The sequence below is a fragment of the Eutrigla gurnardus genome (genome assembly GCF_963514095.1).
Source record: "Eutrigla gurnardus genome assembly, chromosome: 6".
NCBI classification, from domain to species: Eukaryota; Metazoa; Chordata; class Actinopteri; order Perciformes; family Triglidae; genus Eutrigla; species Eutrigla gurnardus.
Genome location: NC_139920.1, coordinates 1,826,501 through 1,852,238, shown reverse-complemented (window position 1 = coordinate 1,852,238; position 25,738 = coordinate 1,826,501). Strand labels below are relative to the sequence as shown.

General features: G+C 42.8%; 1 protein-coding gene across 1 annotated transcript in view; it reads right to left on the bottom strand.

The window, feature by feature from the left end:
• Positions 1-18,671: 18,671 nt before the first annotated feature.
• LOC311015254 (inaD-like protein) overlaps positions 18,672-25,738 on the bottom strand; it is a gene marked incomplete at its 5' end in the record, with an annotated part of 107,144 nt that continues 100,077 nt past the window's right edge. Inside the window, one exon of the mRNA XM_084012383.1 lies at positions 18,672-18,828. Coding sequence (XP_083868509.1) covers positions 18,682-18,828 — 147 coding nt within the window. The 3' untranslated portion in view covers positions 18,672-18,681. The remainder of the gene's footprint in view (positions 18,829-25,738) is intronic.

Sequence of the window (25,738 nt, the reverse complement as noted above, 5' to 3'; positions counted from 1 at the left end):
AAATATCACGTCTCAATATCAATATTGGCCTTACTATCCTGTTGGACTCCAGACTCTAAAGCTGCTAGAGTATGTGAAGTATAACAAAAACTGAAGACTTCCAAGATTTGCTAATTCAGCTTTAAGCATTTGGTGCCATTTCTGTCAAAATGCTGAAGTTTTAAAGATTTAAAGAAAGAAAAAAAAGTCTACATTCCTGAAATGGAACCTGCCAAATGTTGTTTACCCTAAAATAATATAAACTGCTCAAAAAAATAAAGGGAACACCTAAACACCACATGCTCAATGAATAACATATTCCAGTTGGAAATCTTTATTCATTACAAAGTGCAATGCGTTGACAACAAAACAAGATAAGGATGATTAATGAAATCAAAATCCTCATCTTATGGAGGGCTCGATTCAGAATCATACCAAAAATCAAAGTGGAAAATCAGATCGCAGGCTTATCCAACTTTTGTGGAGATTTTTCAAGACATGTCAAAATGATCCTTAGTAGTGTGTGTGGCCTGGGCATGCTGGGCGAGACATGATGTCCCAGATGTGCTCAATAGGATTCAGGTCTGGGGTTCGGGCAGGCCAGTCCATAACATCAAAGCCTTCATCATTCAGGAACTGCTGACACACTCCAGCCACATGAGGCCTAGCATTGTCATGCATTAGAAGGAACCTAGGGCCCACTGCACCAGCATATGGTCTCACAATGGGTCTTAGTATCTCATCCTTCGGCCCCCTCCACGTCTCCTGGTGTACTGGCCTGTCTCCTGGAATCTCCTCCATGCTCTTGACACTGTGCTGGGGGACACAGCAAAGCTTCTTGCCACAGTGCGCATTGATGTGCCATCCTGGATGAGTTGCACTAACTGGGCAACTTCTGTGGGTTGGAGAAACTGCCTCATGCTACCTCTAGTGGTGCAAACACTGCCAAAATTAAAAAAAGAAAGAAATCTGCCAGAAAGGCAGAGAACAGAGTCTGTGGTCACCACCTGCAGAACCATTCCTTTATAGGGATGTCTTGCTAATTGCCACTCGTTTCCACCTGTGGTCTGTTCCATTTGCACAACAGCAGGTGAAATTGATTCCCAATCAGTGCTGCTTCCTAATTGGACAGGCTGATATCTCAGAAATTGATTGACTTTCAGTCACATTATGTTCTTAAGCCCTGAACATATTTTCAGAAAAAATGCCGAAAAATACATACCCAAAGTAAATGAAGAATTACTCCACTTTAAAAACGTTCATATGCATGTTCTTGGTGTCCTTTGACATCTAGGGACTTCAGAGAATGTATTCCCAGTGTAAAAATGTTGTGTCTGCCACTATTGCGTGAGTAAATTGGAATAAACCAGTGGAGAAATGTGAAATGTCTATCCTCGCCTGTTTTTTCCCCCTATTTGACAGAGGATAAAACTATGCCCACAATGATTCCATGCAGACAGATGCCATTGATTACCTTCAGCAAATCCTTGACTACATATTTACCAAATTTGATAGAATTTGAGCATTCATTTTGGCAAATGGATTACTTTCCACTTCCCATGGAAACTGGCTGGAAAATACAACTCATGTCCATTAGACTAGTGTAATGCCATCTACTGGATTTACCTTGTGCTTCATCAATTTTTACCATTGTGCATAATATATGTATAATTAAAATCAATGAAAACAACAACAAAATGTATAATTTTGTCTCCACATGGGAGTTGTTTTATGAAAACAGTAGCTATTAGCAGCAATAATCTAATAAAACAACTGTAGCAACAATTGGAACAAGAACAGAGTAAAAAGAGAGTGCAGCAAATGCAACTATTTACATGGCCAAGACTGTCAATGTGCAAGAACGTTGATGTGCAAGCAAACAACAATCACAATTAGAGCAAATAATGTACTCTTGAAAACAACAACTGTGACAACAATTAGAACAAGTGCAGATTAAAAAAGTGCAACAAATGCAACTACAGTATTTACATGGCCAAGAATGTCAATATGCAAGAATGTTGATGTGCAAGTGCAAGTAAACAATCACAATTTGAGCAAATAATGTACTCTTCAAAACAACAACTGTAACAGCACTTATAACAAACACCAAGCACAGTGTTGCCAGGTGAGAAGTGTAGGATTATCGTACCAGAGACATAAAATTATCGTATTTTGAGGGAAATTATCGTACACCCGTCATAACCAAAATAACAAGTCTATTGATGCGCTATAGTCACTCTAGTGTTGAATAGCGTCTAACATGTTCACTCATTTTCAGTGCTTCTTCTTCCAGACTGGCTCTGCTTCTTCTTCATTTCTTTTTTTTCTTTCTTTTCCTCACTCATGGGGCGGGCGTAGCGGACTATTCAGCCAATCATGGCCGTTGTTCTGAGGCAAACGCATACACGTCACTCGTAGCTCACATTTAGAAAAGCACGATTGGCTGGAATTTCCAGCCAATCGTGAAACAGCTGCCTTCAGATTCACAAAAAAACTCCGACAGACAGTTGCGACAGGCTGATTACAACCAATTACAACCAGACATTCACGGAATGCTCAATTATCGTATATTTGGTCTTTTTTGGGATTATTGATCGTACATTGTACAGAGGGCAAAATTGTTGTACAAATACGATAATTATTGTACACCTGGCAACACTGACCAAGCAACAAACAGAGTAAAAAAGTGCAACAAATGCAACTTTACAATGGGCTATAAGGGGGTGGGAGGGATGGCTTGCCAGCAGCAGGCTCATTTTTGAAGTCCCATGCCATGGTACTCAAGGAAGCAGTTTCTGTCAGGAACAAGGCAAAGTGAGACATTGCACCTTGAGCAATACACGGCTGTCTTCATGTCCCTGATTTTGTAGCCTGGCATCTGCTTGGCCTTCACCTTCTCCTTGGCTGCACAGACCACACACTTCCTGCGGTCCTGAGTGCCAGTGCTCCCTCTGTACACAGGCATGCAGGTGTTGGTGAGGCTCGGGCGGGGGGTGGCTTCAGCAACCAAAGCTTTAGCCTGCTCAACCATCTCCCTCATCAGAACTTCTCTGAATTGTTTGTGGGACATGGGGGTCTGGTTGTGACTGCTGGCCACAGCTTTGTGCAGGATGTAGCTGTTGACCACAGCAATGTCGATGAAGTGATAAAAAAAATGTCTTGTACCACCGCATTGTCTTGCCATGCACCGAGTAGTAGTGGATGAGGGCGTCTAAGAGGTCCACCCCACCCATGTTGATGTTGTAGTCCCTGCACGCATCAGGCACATCCACAGGAGCCCTATGCCAGTGTCCATCTGGCCTCTTCACCCTCCACAATACAGTGGCTCCGCTGTACGCCTTGTGAAAGGTGCTGCAGAGATTGACCACTTTAGTGTCCATCCACCGTGCAAAGAGGAGGTTGCCCTCACGGATCCACCTCATGTCTCCCCTCTCAGGCTTCTTTGGGAGGTCGTTGTTTGTCGTCCTTGGAAATCCCTCTCTATTTGTCCTAATGGTGCCACAAGCTGCCATGTGATTTTTTAAAAGTTTGTTGAAAAGGAGTGGACTGGTGTAAACGTTATCAACATAAAGATGATATCCTTTTCCAAGGAGGTCAAACCTCATCAGGTCCATTACGGATGTGACACTAAGGCCATCATTCTTCTGTCCCCTCAGTTTGACTTCACTCTTATCTTTACCCTGATAAACAAAAACATTGGAGGTGTAGCCAGTTTTAGAGTCTGCCAATACAAACAATTTGTAGCCGAATTTTGTTGGCTTATCTTTCATATACTGCCTGAATCCAATGCGGGCTTTGCTTGCTACCATCCTTTCATCGATTGTGATGTTCTGGTACGGCTGGAAAAGGGCGTAACAGGCATTCACAATCTCGCCATAGAGTGGCTTGATTTTGAATAGCATGTCGAACTGAGGTGTCCCTCTCTTTCTTTCATTCTCTTCATCTTCTGTGACATCAGACAAATGAAGAGACCAAAAGATGGCCTCAAACCGGTCCCTGGACATGCTGCTCTTGGGGAAAACAAATTGGTACGGCCACTCCCTCCTCCAGAAGTCTGCCCTGGAGTGCACAAGTACCAAGCCAAAGAAGAGGATGATGGAAAGAAACATGTAAAATGAGTCAACTGAGAGGGGAAACCACTTGTATTTGGAACCTTGTGCCAGTCGTTGCACAGCATTAGCATTTGTATTGTTTATAATGCTGTGCAGACTGCTGCTGCTGAAGAACAGCTTGAAGACGCTGAGGGGAGACCAGTCGACAGTGGTGTCAATCCTGGGGCCAGGTGGGTGTTTTGGCTCAAACTGTGGTGTTGGTGGTACAACATCTGGCTCTTCCTTTGTCCTCCATCTCCCCTGCCGAGGCTCAAAGTCTCCAGCAGCCAGTTTTGGCCGCTTGCTGGCTTGCCCTCTACGACCAGGACCACAGCCACGACCACGACTGGAGGATGCAGATTGGCGCTTGGAGGAACTGCGTGGTGGGGGGGCATAATCCACATCCTCATCTCCTTCATGATCAGGACTTACGAATCACATGCATTTCTAACAGCAGAAAAGCATGTAAATGTATCATTGAAGCAGTAAGAGACAAAACCTACTCAAATAATCAGTACACAAACCTTGATAGGAGAGATGACGCCTCAGATGGAGACACGGGTGGCTGAGTGTCTGGAGGGGGGCTGAGGAGATGATGGGCCTGAAGCCTCACTCTCATCTTCTTGTTGGCTATGAAAATGATGATAATAATTAGTATTTTGGACAAAATATGTAATGATGTATGTACATTCGACCAAAGGAGACAAATGTAGTGGAAATGTGTAAAAATATTCAATATAATTGAGTAGCCCTGACCTATACTATATTGTGTTTGCACTTGTATGTACTCTCTCTCTCTCTGTCTCTCTCTCTCTATATATATATATATATATATATATATATATATATATATGTTGGGGTTGTAGCAGGAGCAGATTTGTTTATCAACAGTTAATTATTAATATCAATACGATTATCGGTATTAATAATTATATTTAATATATTATCATGATATAATCATGAATAAACGGGGCACCACCCTGGGATCAGGGAAAAGATAACCTAAAACTGTATTCAGTCTCAATATAAAGGTTTTATACTCACATGCCAATCATCGTGAAACAATCTAACAATTAAGAAGGGCGTGAAATTCAAGCACTAGCCTTCACAACCTGCTGTTATCCAGTGACATATACACAACAAACACAAGAGACCGCTAGTTATAATATAATAAGATTTATTAAAATCAGTAATAATGATCACAATCAATAACACTGCAATTAACAAAGCCTTATTACCTAACTACCTAACACACAAAACTAAGCTAAACAGAAGGAGGGACACACGTGGAGTGTGTGTGTGTGCGTGCGTGCGTGCGTGTGTGTGTGCGTGTGTGTCGAGAGAGAGAGCGAGAGGGAGAGATGGCTATGTGCGGCCACCAGATGGAGCTATTCCTCACAGCGTTCAGGGGCGGAGCCACTGACGTCCGACATGATCGCGAGAGGGAGAGAGAGAGTGAGAGAGAGAGCTATGGAGCTATGTCCTTAACGTCCGGAGCTGGCAACAGCTGGCGGAGGATATGTGCGGGCGGCGAATGTGTGGGTGTGCATTAGCGGGACACAAACAAAGAGAGGGGGAGAATGCGCGCGCAATACTCTAAGGCTCGGGAGGCGTGTTACTACCACACGGGCGCGTGAATGAACTGGCGTCCATTCAACGGGACCGGTCTCTTAACTGGTAGTAGACGCTTACCGGGCTCGCGAGTATGGCTGAGGTTTAGTCAAAAGCACTGTTTACAGAAATCAACCCAGCGGCGTGGGTACACGATCAGCATTCAAATACAACACGGAAAGCACCGGACTCGGCGGTCCGTGATCAAAACTTAAAACACGTTAACAAGAATTACAAGCACATCCTACACTATCAACTTATATCTCTGCCCAGACTGATAGCCTCTTACTGGTGTCGTTGCGTAAGCTGCGAGTCCATCCTGGCGATGACGGCGTTCCGTAACGCGGCGGTAGTTCGTGGGCCCCGGCGTCAGCGGGGGATGTGATGAGTCGGCTTCGTCCAGACGAGAGCGGAGCGGGTTTCCTCTCGTTGATCAAACTCAAATAAAGAAAACAGTTGGTGTTTCCTCCTTCCACGAGCGGCGATATAATCGCGGCTTGGCAATTTAGTCAGCTTACTTCAGACAGCGTCTGGTAGCTGGAAGGCAGGAACGGCTTGGTTCCTCTTGTTGCAGCGGTGCACTGCAGGAGGGGTCGCCTCCCGTTGCAACGTGGTGTTGCGTCGGTTGTAGGAAGAGACGCCAGAGTAAGAGTAAGAGTAAGAGAGCGTTCTCCAGACGGCTTCGGTTTATAAAGCTCACAGCTGCTGCCGGGGACCCCCTGGGGTACTGCAGTTGTCAGCCAATAGGGCACCAGTTGTGTGACGTCACATTTCTCACCTAGGTGAGATGTGAAACTAAAATGGCGGTGTAGTTTTTAATCCCCTTTGTCCCTTTGTCCTGGCCGCATGTGTAGGCTTTTGTAGGCCGCATTGTGTAGTCCTTCTAGTGAGGTCCCAACATATATATATATATATATATATATATATATATATATATTGTATACAGTATTTGGGACGACAGACATAATCCAATGTGTGCAAACCAAGACCAAAAGAGACAAACGCAGTGAAATATCGACAAAAAAAAAATGTATTGAATTGCCCTGCTTTATACTATACTGTATTTACATATAAATCCTCTTCAGCATATTCTGTACAGTACAGAGCACAGCCTGTCCAAAAAGGCTGCTAGTTTGGTTACCTGTTAGTATCTGTTAGCATGACGTGGTGAATGTCGTTTGTTTGGTTAGCATCTGTTAGCAGGACGCGGTGAAATGAGAAGTGGACGTGCACCATTTTCGCGTTTTTGTTACATGCCAACATAACGTTACATGCGTGGGGTTTGAGGTGTGTTTCGTTAGGATGGGCTTTTAGCACAAAAATGAGCCATTAGAAAGAAATACAAATACTTACGCGTGAATGGGATCGACGCGCAGCGTAACTGCTTCTTCCTCCGAGCCGTCAGATGAGTCAGACGAGTCCGAAAAGTCAACGTCCGACCCTCTCTGTATCTCGGCCAAAATTTCAGCGATGTCCTTGTACTTTTTTGCCATTGTCACAAGTACAAAAAACAACAACAAAAACACTTACTACGACTAAACCTACCGAGTTTACACTTCAACAACAGGTGGTGACGCTGGTGACAGAGAGTTGGCGACACCCTGTGTGCGCTGTTCGTAATGGCGCACTGCAAGGCATATGAGCTATTACTTTTACGCGGGGATTCAATCTCTGCTGGGTATTGTAGTTCCATAGAAGGCTTGGTCTCATTCAATTCAGGTGCCCCTCCCCTTACAAAGGACTACAAACATGGTCGCACCACATTGTGTTCTACGATGATGCAAGGCATTTATTTCCTCGGATCACGCTTTTTAAATGTCGCGGATTTCACACCAACAAGGTTTAAAATCATCTCTAAATACTAACGTTTTCACTAAAACGCACGTCCGACCTTGTTTTGTGTACATTAGAGTATACACTTTGATCAACAATTGAAAGTAAACATCGTTGTCCTGTCTAACTACTTTTTTTTACTGTGTTTATTACTGTCGGGTTTAAGGTTTATTTGTGTGGCCAGGAAATGTAAAAAAAAATGACAACCTCAAATTACAAAAATATAACGATTATCGTAAGAACCTCAAAGCTCATTAAAAACCCATTAAAATCAAGCTGGAAGCGCAGTTGGCGGAGTGGTTTAAGCGCATGCCATGTACGAACGTACATACGCAGCCGACCCCGGTTCGAATCCCGGCCGGAGGTCCTTTGCTGCATGTCACATCCCCTCTCTCTCCTCATGTTTCCGATCTATCCACTGCTAATAAAGGGCGTCTATGCCTCAAAAAAATCTTTAAAAAAAAAAATCAAGCTGGAAAAATGCCTTTTTAATCCTTTCAGATCACATCCCCAGTGAACCTATTTAACAATATATGCCAAAAATGATTCATAAATCTCTTCATATCTCTATATCAAAATCCTATTGTTTTTCTTCATGAAAAAATTATGAAAATTTGACACATGCTTACATAAGCGAGTACCAACAGATTTAAACCAATAATAACATGACATCCATGCATTAATCAATCTGCAACTTTGAGCAGCACAGATTTAGAGAAGGTTGTGAGTTAATCTGAGTAAGTTTTAACATCAAATCAAATTCCTGCAAATTCCATTATGTCCCCCCTGCCTTTCCTGTTTACTCAGATATGCGTTAACCAACGGAAGATATAGATACCCTAGAAATACCGTTTCAGCTTGACTTTAATAGACTGAGAGTATAGAAGAGAAAGACAGGTTGTTTGGAGGAGGCTACTTACATCCTCAAGAATGGTATCCTGTACCGGCGGCTAGGCAAGCCTTAGCAGTACCCCAGTCACTCAGGTGCACCATCATGGAACTAGGCCATTCAGTTCCCTGGGCAGGCCACATTGCTCTTCAAATGTGTTGTAAAAACACAAGTTTGCCAGACCACAAGGTAATTTCCCTGGCTATTTATGAAGGCTCATTTTGACAAGATGAATATTACAGGAGGAAGGGAATACAATCTTCAATGCAATTTAACTCATCATTTAGGACACTGCAACCATAGTGACAATGGTTCTGTAACACACATGGACACTCAGCAGGACAACAACAACGGCGAAAGTCAAAGAGTGTTGAAGGGAAGTCAAAGCTCAAAACAACATCTCATGATATAACTCATTGAAAGGGACACAGAGACATGAAACACACTTCGATATCATTCAGGGTAGCGTGTACTTTCCCATGATATCACTATTTCTGATGTCCATCCAAATTAAACATCCATAAATTTGCTTTGAACTTTTAGAAAAAGAGACAAAGAGAAACTGCAGAACTTGCCTGAGAATAATCATTTTACATTTTCTTCAGTCAATTTAATCCAATCTGTACATCCATTGATACACTACAAACATGAGCTACTAATAGCTAATTCAGCATACTTTTAATGGTGACAATTTCACTGGATTATGCTGGAAAAAGATGTAACATTGTCTATGGGAAAATATCGGACTTCTACTACTTCTGGAACCTGGGGCACATGGAATAATTCCTCCCACATTGTAGCTCTGGATGTCCTCATCATTTTATTAATTTTCACAGTTGAAGCAGATGTACTTTACAGGAATTTCCTTAAGAGTGAGGCGATTCATTATTTTTCACCTATTGTGCCTTGACTAAAATATCTCATAGAAGAAAGAAGACATATTTCTTTCAGGAAACTTCTGAGGAAACTATGAAGTAATTATGTAAAATAAAGTGCAACCTCTGAATGAGTCCTGTGTGACGACAAACCAAAGCTGCAGGGTTTCCATTAAGTTTTCTGACTATTCAAACATAATTTCAGACACTGGCATAAACATATCAAAATAATTAAAACAACGACAAAAAGACTCATTTCAAGTGAGTTCAAAAAATACATTTCAGTTCATCTACTCTCACATCTACAAATAGAAGAAACACAAATGTGACAGATAGTGACAGTGATTATGACAAAAACTACTTAATATACAGTAATTTGCACTTGATTAATACAATATATTGCCAAAAGTATTCACTCAGCCATCCAAATAATTTAAATCAGGTGTTCCAATCACTTACATGGCCACAGGTGTATAAAAGCAAGGACCTAGGCATGAAGACTGTTTCTACAAACATTTGTGTAAGAATGGGTCGCTCTCAGGAGCTCAGTGAATTCCAGCGTGGTACTGTGATAGGATGCCACCTGTGCAACAAGTCCAGTCGTGAAATGTCCTCACTTCTAAATATTACACAGTCAACTGTCAGTGGGATTATAACAAAGTGGAAGCGATTGGGAATGACAGCAACTCAGCCGAGAAGTGGTAGGCCGAGAAAATGTATGTGGCCTTCAGATTAGCTCAAGAACAGTGCGTAGAGAGCTTCATGGAATGGCATCCAAGCCGTACATCAGCAAGTGCAATGCAAAGCGTTGGATGTTAGAACAGTGGAGATGCGTTCTCTGGAGTGACGAATCACGCTTCTCCATCTGGCAATCTGATGGATGAGTCTGGGTTTGGCGGTTGCCAGGAGAACAGTACTTGTCTGACTGCATTGTGCCAAGTTTGGTGGAGGGGGATTATGGTGTGGGGTTGTTTTTCAGGAGCTGGACTTGGCCTCTTAGTTACAGTGAAAGGAACTCTGAATGCTTCAGCATACCAAGAGATGTTGGACATTTCCATGCTCCCAACTTTGTGGGAACAGTTTGGGGATGGCCCCTTCCTGTTTCAACATGACTGTGCACAAAGCAAGGTCCATAAAGACATGGATGAGAGGGTTTGGTGTGCATGAACTTGACTGGCCTGCACAGAGTCCTGACCTCAACCCAACAGAACACCTTTGGGATGAATTAGAGTGGAGACTGAGAGCCGGGCCTTCCCGTCCAACATCAGTGTGTGACCTCACAAATACGCTTCTGGAAGACTGGTCAAAATTCCCATAAACACACTCCTAAACCTTGTGGAAAGCCTTCCAGAAGAGTTGAAGCTGTTATAGCTGCAAAGGGTGGACTGACGTCATATTAAACCCTATGGATTAAGAATCGGATGCCAGTTCATATGCGAGTCAAGGCAGGTGAGCGAATACTTTTGGCAATATAGTGTATGTTTAAAGTACAGGATCCTGCTGAGACAAATTGTTCATCTAACACATACATATCTGAACAGAGAAGTCTACTGCATCATCATACTAGACAGCAAAACTCTGTAAACACACAACTACCTTCACCTTATAGCATTTAAGATTAAAAGCAACAGTCTGACAAGTTTGTAATCCTCATGTTCTCCCTCTAAACAAAGGCTGGAGTTTTATTTAGGTTAGCTATCAAGTAAGTAGCAGAAGCTATTAAGTAATATAATTGAGTGTTTACATTGACAGAAGGGAGAACTAGCAAGATAATTTAATTAGAAAGAGAGGGCTAAAGCGCTAGCTTAGAAAATAGCTTGCAGTTGCCTCTCATTTGCCTTTTGCTAAAGTTCCAATGTTAATGTTAATGTTTTTTAGCTTACAGCCAACTGATGTTATACTCTTTGAAAACTATTTCCTCACAGTTGCCGGCAAGACAGTTTTTTGACTTGATATCTCCACAGTGACTAAATGGATGTTTACTATTTTAACTATATTTGAAACAATCTCTCTATCTGCAGGACTTACCAGTCTTTTACTGGGGAACATAGGAATGACCCCTCTCTAACACAAAAGACTTATGGATTAATTAAACCTAATGGGTTGTAATATATGGTAATCCTGCATGGAATGCAGCAGGGGTTGTAGCCGATTCCGTGGTCTGTCCAGGGATCATGGTCTCTGGCACGGACCAGTGGTCACAACCACTAGGGGCGCTAAAGACACTGGTCCTGACCAGCTCCTCAGTGGTCGCGACCAGTAGCTCTGTGGCACAGACCAGCTGGTCTCTGGCACAGCCAGTGGTCACCACCACTAGGGGCGCTAAAGATACTGGTCCTGACCAGCTCCTCAGTGATCTGCCCTGTGGTCTGTGAAGCAGCTTTAGTATTTTCTCCCCTTTCCAGTCGTTTTGGCAGCACTGTTAGCTGGATAAATGTCAGAGATCATAATCTTTTGTCTGTAAAATACACTATATCAGAACTATTATGATTAATATTGTTATTATTATTGATTATGAAGATCCATGTGGTCGGGAGCAGCTGGTCTCCGGCACAGACCAGTGGTCACAACCACTAGGGGCGCAAAAGACACTGGTCCTGACCAGCTCCTCAGTGGTCGCGACCAGTAGCTCTGTGGCACAGACCAGCTGGTCTCTGGCACGGCCAGTGGTCACAACCACTAGGGGCGCTAAAGATACTGGTCCTGACCAGCTCCTCAGTGATCTGCCCTGTGGTCCCTGTGTCTGTGAAGCAGCTTTAGCATTTTGCTGTGCTGAATAAATGTAAAAATAAATAAAAATAATTATTTTGTCTGACAAATATTTTTACTATTAGTAGAAATCATAATAGAATAGAAATAACTTGATTGTCCCCAAGGGGAAATTTGCCTTGGGCACAGTGCTATAATTTGTTGCTTCACAGAAACAACAGACACAAAAACAATTATAAAAACATCTCAAAATATGGAACACACTACATTTTAACGGTTTAGTTGTTCAACAGCTTGGTTGAAGTCAGGACAAATGATAACTTCAGTCTGGCACACGGAGTCTTCTTCCGGATTGCAGAGTAACAATGATTAAATTATTAGTCGTAGGACTACTACTAACGATTATGCAGGTTCGTGTCTTCCTGACTGGTTTAAACTTTACCAATGTGTTGCATTTTAGCTTGTCACATTACCCTTTGTATCAAATCTTGATCTAGAAACTAATGTCAAATAAATGTAGTGGAGGAAAAGAAATGTAGAGTTGAGTGACAAAGCAACAGCAAATGGAAATACAAAAATGTAAAAGTTTAATTAAAAATTCAACTTAAGTAGCCTACAGTACAGTAACAAAAGTAAGAGTTACATTTTCTTGATTGATCCAGCACCTGATCACTCAATGATCGTTCCAAGGATTTTTCTGCATAAAATCTGGAAAAACCCTCCAATCTCGCCAGGATGTCAATTGTGGTCTGCATAAAAGGAAACATTTTAGTTCAGGACAACATAGGAAAAAACAAACAAACAAGAGGACACATTACCAGCTTCATTAATGTTAAATTAACAGATGTAGTTATATGTTTGGGTGATCAAGTAACAGTAAGCTACATTTTGTTAGAATGGTGACATTTATGGATACCTTTATGTCTTTGTTCAACTAAAATTGGAACATACCTCTGGCACCATGACATCAATGATGAGTCTGTTGATGAGTCTGTTAGGAACACTGGTTTGACATTTACTGTTTATAAATTTCAGTTAGGCTATAGTCAAAGACACACAAGATGGCTCAAATCTAAAAAGAGTCTAATCACGTAAACATATCTCGACAAATAACAATGAAAACATAATAAAAGTCAAAGATTACTTACACAGATAGTTGGAATGGGCCTGGGAATCCAAGTGAATAGATATCCAAGACCATATTTGCTCTTCGTGGATTTAGATAGAGCATATGGCATATGATCAATATGATCACACCTGGCATCAAAATTGGAAATTGCTCCTGATTGGCCAGGAACTTAATCACCAACCGTTTCCTTCATTTCATTGGTTTAGAGGCAGTGATCATGCAGCCATGGCATGATCGAAAAACCAACTGAAAATTAATCTTCAGTTCTCTCCAATAAGGAGTTAGTCTAAGTGGTCCTGAGCGATTGACACGGACCTGCATAATTGAAAGTACTAGTCATACAACTACGACTAATAATAATAATTGAATCATTGTTATTATGATTTCTATTAATAAAAGTGATCAATAACATTGGATAGACAAACGATTATGACTTCTCACATTTAGGCTATTCTGCTAACACAGTGAGAAAAGGGAAAAGTTGAATTAAAAATAAATACAAACAAACACTCCACAGATCACTCAGCTGGTCCAAACAACAGAACAGATCACAGAACAGCTGGTCATGACCACTGAGGAGCTGGTCAGGACCAGTGTCTTTAGCGCCCTTAGTGGTTGTGACCACTGGTCCGTGCCAGAGACCATGGTCCCTGGACAGACCACGGAATCGGCTACAACCCCTTCTCATGGAATGAGTTTTTAAGGGGTACATGAAAGCCATCTGTTATTTTTTTTAACTTAACCCTTGGATGCAAAAAGTACCAATACCTACACTCTTCCACGAGTGGGGTCAAAAATGACCCCAATTAAAATCAATGCGTTTTTGCAGTAAACTGGGTTGTTATTCTTCAAAATCTTTAAAACGAAGAGTTGTAATATTTTCATATTCCAGGTATTCCTCATAAAACATGTTTGTGACATGAGGCCATTCGCATTTTTATATATTTTTTCATTAATTTTAGGAAATTGCAGTTTTTGTATCACTATCCCACTCTTCCACAAAATCAATGCGTTTTTGCAATAAACTAAAGACATTTCTCTCATTTTGGTTAAGATGATATACTTCGTTCAAACAAAAAAGTAATTTCATTTTTGACATGTACATTTTTTACTTTTCATTCACATTTTAGCACTTAATCAATCAATCAGGTCAATCAGGTGTCAAAACATGTTTGTGTGTCCCTATGTCTGGAGGACGAACAGAGAACATTCAACAGGTCCGGAGACCATAACACTGTCCACGCCTATGTACACACACAAACATCTTATCTCCTCTCACTGTGTGCAGCTGTTACAAACTACTTGCTTCTGGCTGTGACCATTGCACACAGGGGTACTGCATTTCCAACAGCAATTAGTAGCTTTGTGATCTTTGTTTCTTGGACACAACTGGTACCTCTTTCTCTTCTGCTGGCCCTGTGTGCTTCTTTCCTGTGGCCGGATCGCAGCAGTTTTTGTCACTCCACACCTTCCCATTGCTTCAGTGATGTAGGTTGGTGGGGTCGGGGTACCTTCAAGTTGACTTTTTATGTGAGGTGTCACAAGCTCCTTTGAGAGTTCTGTGAGGAAGTGTCGTTGTCCATCGGTGATGCCTGTGTAAAATTCAGGGTGCTGAGCCCTGAAAAATGAATAGGCATTCAGAGCGTCGACATCAATCATGTTGTACCAAAGCACCATGGGCCACCTCTTGACTGGCGTTTGCAGGTGTAGTTGCCAACCATTTGGTCCATAGTATCTACTCTTCCTTTGGTCTGGTTGTAGAAGAGGATCACTTCTGTTTTTTTCTTTGGGCTGTTTTCATCCACCATCTTGCTGTGGTGCATTGTGCTAAGCAGCAGAACAGCCTTTCCCTTTTTTTCTCACATAGCTGATCATGGTCATGCTGCCATTGAACCCAAATTCAGTGCTGTGGACCTCTCTGGACCTGGAAGCCTTCATGACTGGAGGAATGTCTGGCTTGTTCCCTTGTTCCCAGATCCTTCTCCAGGAGATGCTCTGCAAGAGGCACACTGGTGAAGAAGAAAACAAGTCAGCGGTGATGTTGCAACCTGTGTGTCTGAATCCATTGCACAACTGACGGACAATGTTTTCCTCCAGATTCTTCTGGATGTCTTCCCCTGGTTGTCTCCCTATGTACACAATCCCATCAATTGCATATGGGGTACGTGCATCACAAACCCAGTAGATCATAATAAGTTCATAAATGGAGATAATACTTACATGTATGTTGCTGTGTAAAAATGACCTCCTGGGTGGTGAGACTGCTGACATCAGATGTGTAATTGGGACAGTATTGACAGTCAAAGTTGCATCGGATGTGAGAGATGACATCAGAGGTGAAAGTGGGACAGTCAGAGTTGCTAAGAATTAAAGGTTCATAAAGATTCCATAGGAACTGCTTGGGGTCATTTTTGACACCACTTGTGGAAGAGTGATCCAAAAACTTCAATTTCTTAAAATGAATGAAAAAATTAATAAAAATGTTTACAAACATGTTTTATGAGGAATACCTGGAATATGAAAATATTAAAACTCTTCGTTTTAAAGATTCTGAAGAATAACAACCCATCATTTTTTCATCTAAGGGTTAAAAATGCTTTCTTTTTTCATTCAAGGTAAATATTCAGAGATATTTTTCAAGCTATTTTTAACCCATTAGTCCACCAAAATCCCAATAATTATTGTCCCAAATCTGCAGGCAATCGTATTTACTATGCAACAAAGTCCCACTTTAACTGAGAAGTTAAGTCTGGACCTATAGATATGAAACTGGTATCTGAAACTTCTGACTCAGAACAAATAGTTTTACTAAATGTCAGTGTGTTGCTTTTATTCACGCCTGCTTTTCGAAAGCCTTTTATTATTTTAAATCTATGGAGACACACTTTTACAATTTTTCAAATTTTTTTCCTGAGAGTCATCGCCTTGGAGACATTTATATAATCTTTTCTTTTGTGTCAATATGGATTCATTACTGGAAGAAATGTGTATGTAATTACATTTTTATCAGTTTTTGTCAAGTGATAGGATTTTTTATGGGATTGTATAGAACTGAATTCTCTGATTTAACAGCAATTTGGTAAACATTATTGGTATTATTATTTGGTATACATTGTGTCCATAGATAACCAAGTGTGTCTCTATCATTAATTTTTAGTATTATCTGTTGCAGATTAGTTAGAAGTTAGAAGTACAGCTAGTCGTTTTCACCTCCTAGTCCAGTGCTTATTATTAAAGCTCAGAATGTACATCAACTAAAATAAAAACAGTTTGTTTTGATGGAGAATAAAAAGCAGATGTTGATGAGTGTTGGAGGGATCAGTAGTAATGTGTTACCCACTCTCCTCTCCACTGGTTTCCATATTCACAATAATTGCTACTCGGTGGCTAACCAGTCTTTCACAACAGAATAGATGCTAAGCTAACGTGTGCAGCAGTTTCTGAGGACATTTCAACATTTGTTTACCCTTTTGTTCCTTTGGATTATAAAGAAGAAAACAAACCTCCCTGTTTGTTGTCTGTGTGTCTGAATGTATTAACTCGTGCACACTCTATTGATACTTTTGTTTTTAGACGATATTCTGAATTGAAAATGTTAAAGTGTTTCTCACCCCTTTCTGGCTTGTGACCATGTATAAGTCAGATTTCTATGAAAAGCCAAAATCATCATCCTGAGACCCAAACAAATATCAATATAGCAGATACATGACCGCGTCTACGTATCGGGTGACCACTCCTGTGCCTTGACGTCATTGTTGATAAACTCAGGTATTAATGTCGTCATGCACTTGTGTCAGACATCAGTGTGTCCGTGTTTAACCCCACAGGAATCATGCATGTGTGTTTGCCCATCTGATGCGGTTTCTCATTATTGCGTGTTGAAGAGTTCGATGAACCATAGTCCAAGAGTCAAAGTGTGTGAAGTCACAGGAGAATGTGTGTTCATGTGTGTGTATTAGGGATGCAACAATATTCGGTATTTTACCGAACCGTTCAATACGCCCTGTTCGGTTCAATGCACAACGGCAAACAACGGTATTTTCGGTACGTTTCCCTGGCAAAAAACTTTCAAAACATTGTGCAGCCGCGCATGCTGTGTCTGTCCCTCGGGAGCAGTGACTGAGAGCAGCCGCAGCACATTGTTCAGGCCAAAGCAGGCTCAGTGCCATGCACTGGTCATGCCGCCTCAGAGCCAATCAGAACGTCCCTGAATTCCCTAGGAGCCAATCAGCGCTCTGCATGCAAATGTTGAACGCTGAGGAGGGCTGGCTGGCTCCTGGGACCTTCTGATTGGCTCTTAGGCGGCATGACCAGCGCGTGGCACTGAGCCAGAGAGGTGAAGAGCAGCATGGTGCAGAGACAATGGCGAGTGAAAGAGACGCCGAAAAAAGAAAGTTTGAAGAGGCACCGTCTTCGTACAGGTCTGCGGTGTGGGACCATTTTGGATTCAGCGTTGACTACGATGAGAACGGAAAAAGGACAGTCAACAAACAGACTACTGTGTGCAAGCATTGCTTTGCAAGCATCGGATACATAGCAGGTAACACTACCAATATGTTCTCTCACATACGTCGCCATCACCCGTCTCTTTCACTTGGAGCAGCACGGAGCAGGTCGGCGTCAGCTTCGACGGCTAACCGAACGCAACCGACAATTGCTGCTGCCTTCCAACAATAGTATGCAACAAACTCCGAAAAACATAAAACGATAACGAAAGCAGTGGGCGTCTTCATAGCGAAAGACATGCAGCCGTATTCAGTGGTTGAGGACAGCGGATTTCGGCACATGATGAAAACTGTTGAACCTCGCTATCATGTACCCTCCCGCACCCATTTTAGCAGTAAAGTGATCCCAGAACTGTATGAAGTATGCCGGGGGGATATTTGTGTAATGTTTGTTTACATTGTTTACACATTACCTATTTATAACTGAGGGATAGCACTTCCCTTGTGCAGGTTGTATTAAGTCCTCTTGTTCAATTATTTTGGATGCTGCACTTTACATTGTTGTTAACATTTTATATTTTTCATAACTGGTCAAGGCAAGTACTGTTTTTGAGGTTGTAATAAGTCCTCTTGCTCAATTATTTTTGATGCTGCACTTTACATTGTTGTTTACATTTTGTATTATTCATAACAAGAGGCCAAGGCAAGTACTGCCTTCAAGTGTGCAGGTTGTAAAAGGTTTTTTCAAGTATTTTGAATGGATGCTACAATTTGTCATGTTTACATTTAATTGTATTTGTAGTGTTTAGTACTTAACTTAATATTTAATTTGTGTGGTTTTATGTTTGCTGTTTAATTTGATCTGATCACTGTTTTTTAATAAAGTTTGTGGTTTGATTATATCTGTGCTGCTTTTAATTATTTTTACATTGCAATATTGCCTTTGCTAGTCTGAGTAGTTGTATATTAAAATATCGAAACCGTATCGTTATCGTAGCCCAAAAACCGTGATGCATACCGAACCGTGGGAAAACTGTACCGTTGCATCCCTAGTGTGTATGTGTATGTATTTTTGTGCAAGTGATTCAATTGTGCATGCATGCAGGTGTGTGTGTGTGTGTTATGACAGGACATCTAGTGTGACGATTCCTCTCTGTTTCTTCAGGATGGCGACCGCCTGCTCGTGCGTCGCTTTCTGCAGACTTTCTCCATTCACCGACAAGATCTGGTCGCCCCGCTTCAGATGACCATCCACTGCTGCTGCACCCTGAAACACACACAAATCTGAATCCCTTATCAAAACTTTTTAGTTGAGATAAGGTCATTCATTAATACAACTTAAGAGAAGGGAGTAACTCAGTTTGGGGTGTTTGCTGATTTGAAGTTTGGATGAGAAAGAACAACCGGCAGATTTAAAGTTGTCACAATTTCCTCTTTGCTGCAGTTCTGGCGTGTTTCCACTCCCTCCCTCATCAGCCAACTCAGCTAGTAACTTCAGTAGCATTATCCAAGTTAGTCTCTCTAGAGAATATGGGCCCTAGTTTCGTAGACCAGGCGCAGTCAGCTTTCAGCGCACCTGCGCCGCGCCGACGGGGTGTGTCCGCCTGGACTTTGCAAGTTTCGTGCACCGCGCAGGCTCGCGCAGGCACTCCTCCCGTCTCGCCCACCGGCGCAAGTGGGAAAGAGGGAGGAGAAGAAGGCGTGAGTGGGAGACGAGGAGGAGACGAGGCGTGGACTGGGATTAATACAGCCGATTCAGACCTTCACCAATCAAATGAGCTCCTCTCCTCTCCTTTAATGTGTTAGGGGAGGTTCAGTGCAAGATCCGTCACTTGACAACCCGATGACAGAAGCAGCGCCGCCGCTCCCACCACACGCATCACACGCTGTGCGCGCGTATCATAATAATAACAATGCCGATATTATAAAAAACAGGAGAGAGAGAGAGGGAGATGTTTTGGTCCGAGAGGCTGAGTTTCCGTTACGCGTGCCATCCGCCTTTGATCTGACGTCAGATGTGACGGGACAATCTATATAGATATAAATTCACGTGTTGATTCAATTAGTTGCATTAAATAGTGTTTGTTGTGATCATTTATTACATTTAAATGTGCCTGGAACTGTGGAAACCTGCCTGTGAGGTCTCGGTGACGTGTGCGCACTGCGTGCCGTCAGCCAAACTTCCACTCCGCCAGCTGTGATTCGCATTGAATGAATGGACTTTATTTACGCCTTGCGCCGAAAGTAGACCAGGTCGGAGCTGGCGAGCTTTCAGCGCAGTCTAGGCGAGGCTTTTAGCCACGAAACTTCCGCTACACCAAGCTGAATCTGTGACGCCTCCCCCTGCTGCGCCGCCACACCCATCTTGGCGAAGGCGATCCACCAAACTGCCAAACTGACGGTGCGCAAGGCTGCGCGGGTCGAAACTTGCATTGCGCCGGCTCCGCCACCCTGCGCCGCCCTGCGCTGCGCCACGAAACTAGGGCCCTATATCACAATCTGTACATAAGAAGAAGCCTTTCAGTGTTTCGATGCTGTCACCGGACCATGTGTTGATGGTTTTAACCAAGGGTTTACTACTCTTTAGGGTTGTTTTGTATTTGGGGATAAGATGCACAGTGTTATGGTCAGAGTTTGACAGAGGTGGTTTGGCTGTGGCTGTGTAAGCGTGTTTTCAATTTCCATAGCACTTGTCTAAGGGGTGGTTATACCTGGTGGCCTGGTGGTTCACTTTGATTTTCGATATGATTCTGAATCGAGACCTCCATAAAATGAGGATTTTGATTTCATTAAAGGGGCCATATTATGAAAAACAGGTTTTCTCTGGTCTACACCTATAAACTGGTCCTCCCTGAGCCTGCCAACTCCCAGGATGAGGAAAACAAGCAATTCCTGCATGGTCACTGCAGCCCACCCTCTGGTAAAACTGTGCTCCTACAGGCTGTTCAGATTCAGCTCCGTTCTTTACGTAACGAAAGGAGTCAATTGCATAAGCCCGAACTCCTCTGCACGATGATAGGAGATCCCAAAGGGGGGCGTTTTGCAACACAGCGCTGAGAGCCGACAGCGCGGACGGAGGAAGCGGACAGACAGCGCCAAGCAGAGAGACCCACGGAGCGCTGACGGAGAGTATGGACAGACCGACAGCAGGACTGACAGCCTGGGCTGACAGCAGCACGGACCGGCATGGACCCACAGCGCGCACGGGCGCACGGACCCACAGCGCGCACGGACCCACAGCACACACGGACCCACAGCACACACGGACCCACAGCGCGCACGGACCCACAGCACACACGGACCCACAGCGCGCATGGACCCACAGCACACTATTCATTGAGAACTAGCATGTGGTGTTTAGGTGTTCAGGTACAGTCTGTTTTTAATTGGAGCAAAACAAAATAACATCATCAGTGTACAGGGCTATACGATGCTCTATATCTCCTGTATTAATGCCTTTGAAATTATCATTATTCCTAATTGCCATGGCAAGTGGCTCAATTGCCAGGGTAAACAACAATGGAGACAGGGGGCAGCCTTGTCTCGTGCCCCTATACAACTTGAAGGGAGCTGAAGACAGACCATTTTTAGACCAACTATAGAGAACTATAGCATGGGGGTCAGAATAAAGAAGTCTGATCCAGTTGAGAAACTTCCTCTTGCCATATCTTTGAAGGCCCTCAAACAGGTAGTGCCACTCTTCCTTGTCAAAGGCCTTCTCGGCATCCAATAACAAAATAGCAGTGTCCATACATCCAGTTTTTTCAAAACCAATGTTCAGAACACGTCGTACATTGTGAAAGCCTTGTCCTCCCAGAGCTGGTCAGAGTTCATCATTTGTGGTAAAAGTATATCTAATTGTCTAGCTAGTACCTTACACAGAACTTAAAGACCCCCTCCAGGCATGTTTTAAGTATATAAAAATAATCTGCAATGCCTAATATTTTGTTTTACATTGTTTCCCCAAATAAAAAGTAAAAAAAAAAAAAACTCTGAAATTGAGCTCTAAGGACATCCACTGCTCTCTCCTCATGGAGGAATTCTGAGACACTGAATATTCATTATATGCAAATACCACAGGCCGCGCGCCGACCACCACAGCTGCTTGCGCTCATGCTCGCGCTTCTATGTGACTGGTGGATGAACGACAACAAGATGGCTAGCGGAAACATCGGTGAGATTCAGCCGGGGTACTATGAACCGATACGAGGATGGATGCTTCCGAACGGGAGGCCCGGACTAGAAGGTGCGAAACGTGGAACGCCTGCGGCGCAGCGGCGGGGGACGGAGCCCCCTGGCCAACGACAGAGATTGGTTGGGTGTAGTAGAGACGTACATAATCTCGCTTGCCAGGATTCATTTGAATTTCAAATTTCACAGAGGTGCACAGAAATCTCCTCCTTCAGGAGAGGAATGTGAAAGCACCTCTCTAGTGACAAAATCTGCTCAGATACAAGTCACTATAGTCAGTGTCGGACATTTTAGAGGACAGAAAAATAATAACGCGTTACTGTAGTCGGACTACTTTTTTCAGTAACAAGTAGTCTAATGCGCTACTATTGCCAAACCAGTAGTCAGATTAAAGTTACTTATCCAAATACACGGTGCGTTACTATTTTTGTCAGTAAAAAAAAAGATTTGCTTTCTTCTTGCGTCTCAAGGGGGTGACGTAGGTTAGCCGACACCTTCACGGACGGTCGCGTGTAGTCGGCTATACCGGCAGAAACGTAAACAATGGAGGAGGAGAGATACGCATTTTCCAGCTGGAAATACAAGCATTATTTCGACTTCATCTCAGCAAAATATGGCAACATAAAGGTTTGTTGTACACTCTGTGTTAACAACAAAGCGTGTCTACTTTCAAGAATACAACGTCAAACTTGAAAAAACATTTAGAGTCACAGCATGGCACAACCACATTAAAAGAGCAGGTCCCTCCCGGTGACGGTGAAAAGGCGCAGCGTGTGAATAAACAAGACGAGTTCTTGATTTCACGGAGCTCCTGCTAACTCAGTCTGTGCTGAAATGCGAGCGGAGTCTCTCTTGAGAGTGTTTAGTGGAGAAATATCTCGCTGCTTGCTGGCCCCGCCCCCTCCCTTCGTCATCACGCCGCTCATACTTGAGGACTGTGTTCATCCTTTGTTCCATAAACCACTCCTTGCTGCTCTAATGCTGGTTCAATATTCATAAAATGTTCATTCATGATGTTACTGCCATTACAATATGCAAAAGAATTATTGAAGTTAAGTGAAGTCAAGAAATTTTATATAAAAACATGTATTTTCTTTCAGGACATAGTTTTCAAGTGCAACTTAAGATGTCAGTGGATACATTGTTGATGTTACTGTTAAAAAAGCACGTCAATAAAGTGAGTATTGGCAAAATCGGTAGTCGGCAGCTGTTGAATGTAACTAATAAAGTAACTTGTAATCTAACTTGGTTACTTTTAAAATCCAAGTAGTCAGTAACTTAACTAAGTTACTTTTTAAAGGAGTAGTCAGTAGTCAGTAGTCAGATTACTTTTTCAAAGTATCTGTGGCAACACTGTTGAGGAGTGAGATTGGTCTATATGATCCACATAAGGTAGACGTTTTCCCTGGCTTTAATAACAGTGTGATTATTGCCATATTAAAGCTCTAGTCTACGATTTGAAAGGTTTGAAAAAAGCACCCCCCCCCCCCCCACACACACACACACACCCCTCCCCTCTGTGTTCCTCCAAGCTAGTGTCGTTCTCCCCTCGCAGTCTCCCACCTCCCTCTTATTTTACGAAAATAGTTCACTGAAATATTTTTTTGAAAAATGTTATGTGAGAAATAAACTATTGTAGGAGCAACAGCTCCACAATTCTCGGATGTGACTTCTCAACGAACGAAAGATTAACTACTGACCCTTAGATAACATAGTGGGAATACAGACAAAGGTCTCCTCACAACAGATGAGCAAACATCCTCCTCCAGATCACCGGACTGACCTGAAGGAAATGTGAGGCCGCTTTATGGCTCGGTTAGAGGATTTACGAACCCTTAAATCAGAGCATCTACAAGTTCTCCATGCACCCCTGAACGAGGCGGACCAGACCTTCAGAGTCACCAGACTTTGAGGGCCTGTCCACACGAAAACGTTTTCAGTGCGTAAACGCAGAAGTCTTGTGAGTTTTGTACGATGCTAACAAACAACCGCTAGCTAACTTCCCATGAATGTAGGCCTTTATTTGTCTAATTAGTCCATCCCAACGTGTGACAACGCCTCGTCAAGGTCTTTAGGGTGACGGCTGTTGATGCTTATTGTTGGTTTTATTTATACGGGCCAAATTGTCATCTTATGGGTGTTTATTGATCGGGTGGTCGGGCGGAGATCAGCCGTAACTCTCACGTGTTGCCATAGCAACGGCAAACATCCGGTCACGCTACGTCTCTTCTTCTGCATTTTTGTAGCAGAAACAGCACCGCATATAGGCCTGGAATATGTACTACAGCCCGCTGAGCCGTTTTCAGTAGATTCGTCTGGATGCAGATTTTCTTGAAACGACGCCAAGGCAAAACGGAGAAAAAAAGTTTGTTTTGCTTCGTGTGTACGGGGCCTGAGGCACCTAAACACAGCTGGAAACTGATTGAACACCTTTGTTTGACAGAGAGCCCTGATTGAAGTATAAAGGATAACACCTTATCTCTTCCTCACCATTTGCTCCTAAGTCATGTTGAAGACCCCTTCCGCCCCTCTTGGAGTCATAAACTAACAACCTGGTCTGCTGACATGCGGAGACAGGTAACATGAACTCTGCAGGAAATCATGTTCACATTTTGACCAAACCAAGAAAAGGATGAGATATGTGTTCAACATTAGGTTAAAACTAGGGGTGGGAAAAAAAATCGATATTGCAATATATTGTTGTGCTCCCTGTCGCAATAAATAAATCGATACACTGACGGCAAATATCGATATTTTGGGTCTACGGGTTTTTTTAAGAGGGGTCCACACCGCACCGACTGCCGGGCTACTTAATATGGCCGACTCGAATGGCGGATTACACATTTGAATCGGCTGAAATGAACGCCGACGTGGGCCGATTCGAGCGACCACACCAAGGAGACTCATGTCACGGACGCCGACTCTCTCAAAGACGCCGATTTTCGGTCCGGTGTGGACCCGCCTTTAGACTCCCGTCGGTGCGTCTGATGGTACAGACACACCAACTCCGGCAGCAGACGTCAAGTCAACGGATCCCATTCATTGTCTATGTAGAGCAGGAGCTCCGCATGATGGATACGGCACGTCGAATTGACTGCCCTGTCGCCATACGTGAATTTGCATAAAGTTTGATGGATTGAACTTTATGCAAATGCCGTCCGTCCAACGCAGTGCCGCCGGCTCCAGAAACTTCGTTCAAACTATCAAACTAGGCAGTGTTGATCAAATATGAATCCAGATTCTGTTACTGCACTACACATTTCCCGCCTCAAATGTTTTCAGAAACATGCTTTAGCGTGTAGTTTAACTGTAAAATGAGATCGTTTGTATGGAGCTAGAACAGTCTCATAATTCATAAATGCACACAGAAATTCATAAATGCACAAAAAAGATTTACAAATGTATTTGGGGATTTGTATATACATGTGACTCAAAACACAAATACATGTCCAATGCACACACAAATCTAAAAAAAAATCACAAATACATGAATGTTAAAGTATTTGCAATCTTCATCAAATACGCATTTGGGGCTTGTTACATTCATATATGAACTGTTGGACCTGTATTTACAAAGTGCTTTTCATTTGTAAACCTCCCTGCATTTCTGTGTGAAACTTTTGAGACTCCCCTGACGTGACTCTGATCCACAAATGCGTTTTTTCTAAGAGGAGGTTGTCTGTAGCCAATCAGATGTCTCCCTCCTTTACAGCCAATCAGTGTCTCCCCCAAAAGTCTAAAACACAACTCCGCCCGCACCGGTTCATCTTCCCCAGAATGAGGGAATAAATTACTTCCATAAAATGCTTCTTTATAAAAGAAAAATAGATATTTATATAACTGTACACCTAATCTATACAGCATAAAGACAGGGAGCACAGGAAGAAGGGAAATTATCTCCAGAAATAAGGTCGATTCTGGCTCTAGCACCCATATCCCTCCAACGCAACGCACTCACGTGATTGGCTGTAAAGGAGGGAGACATC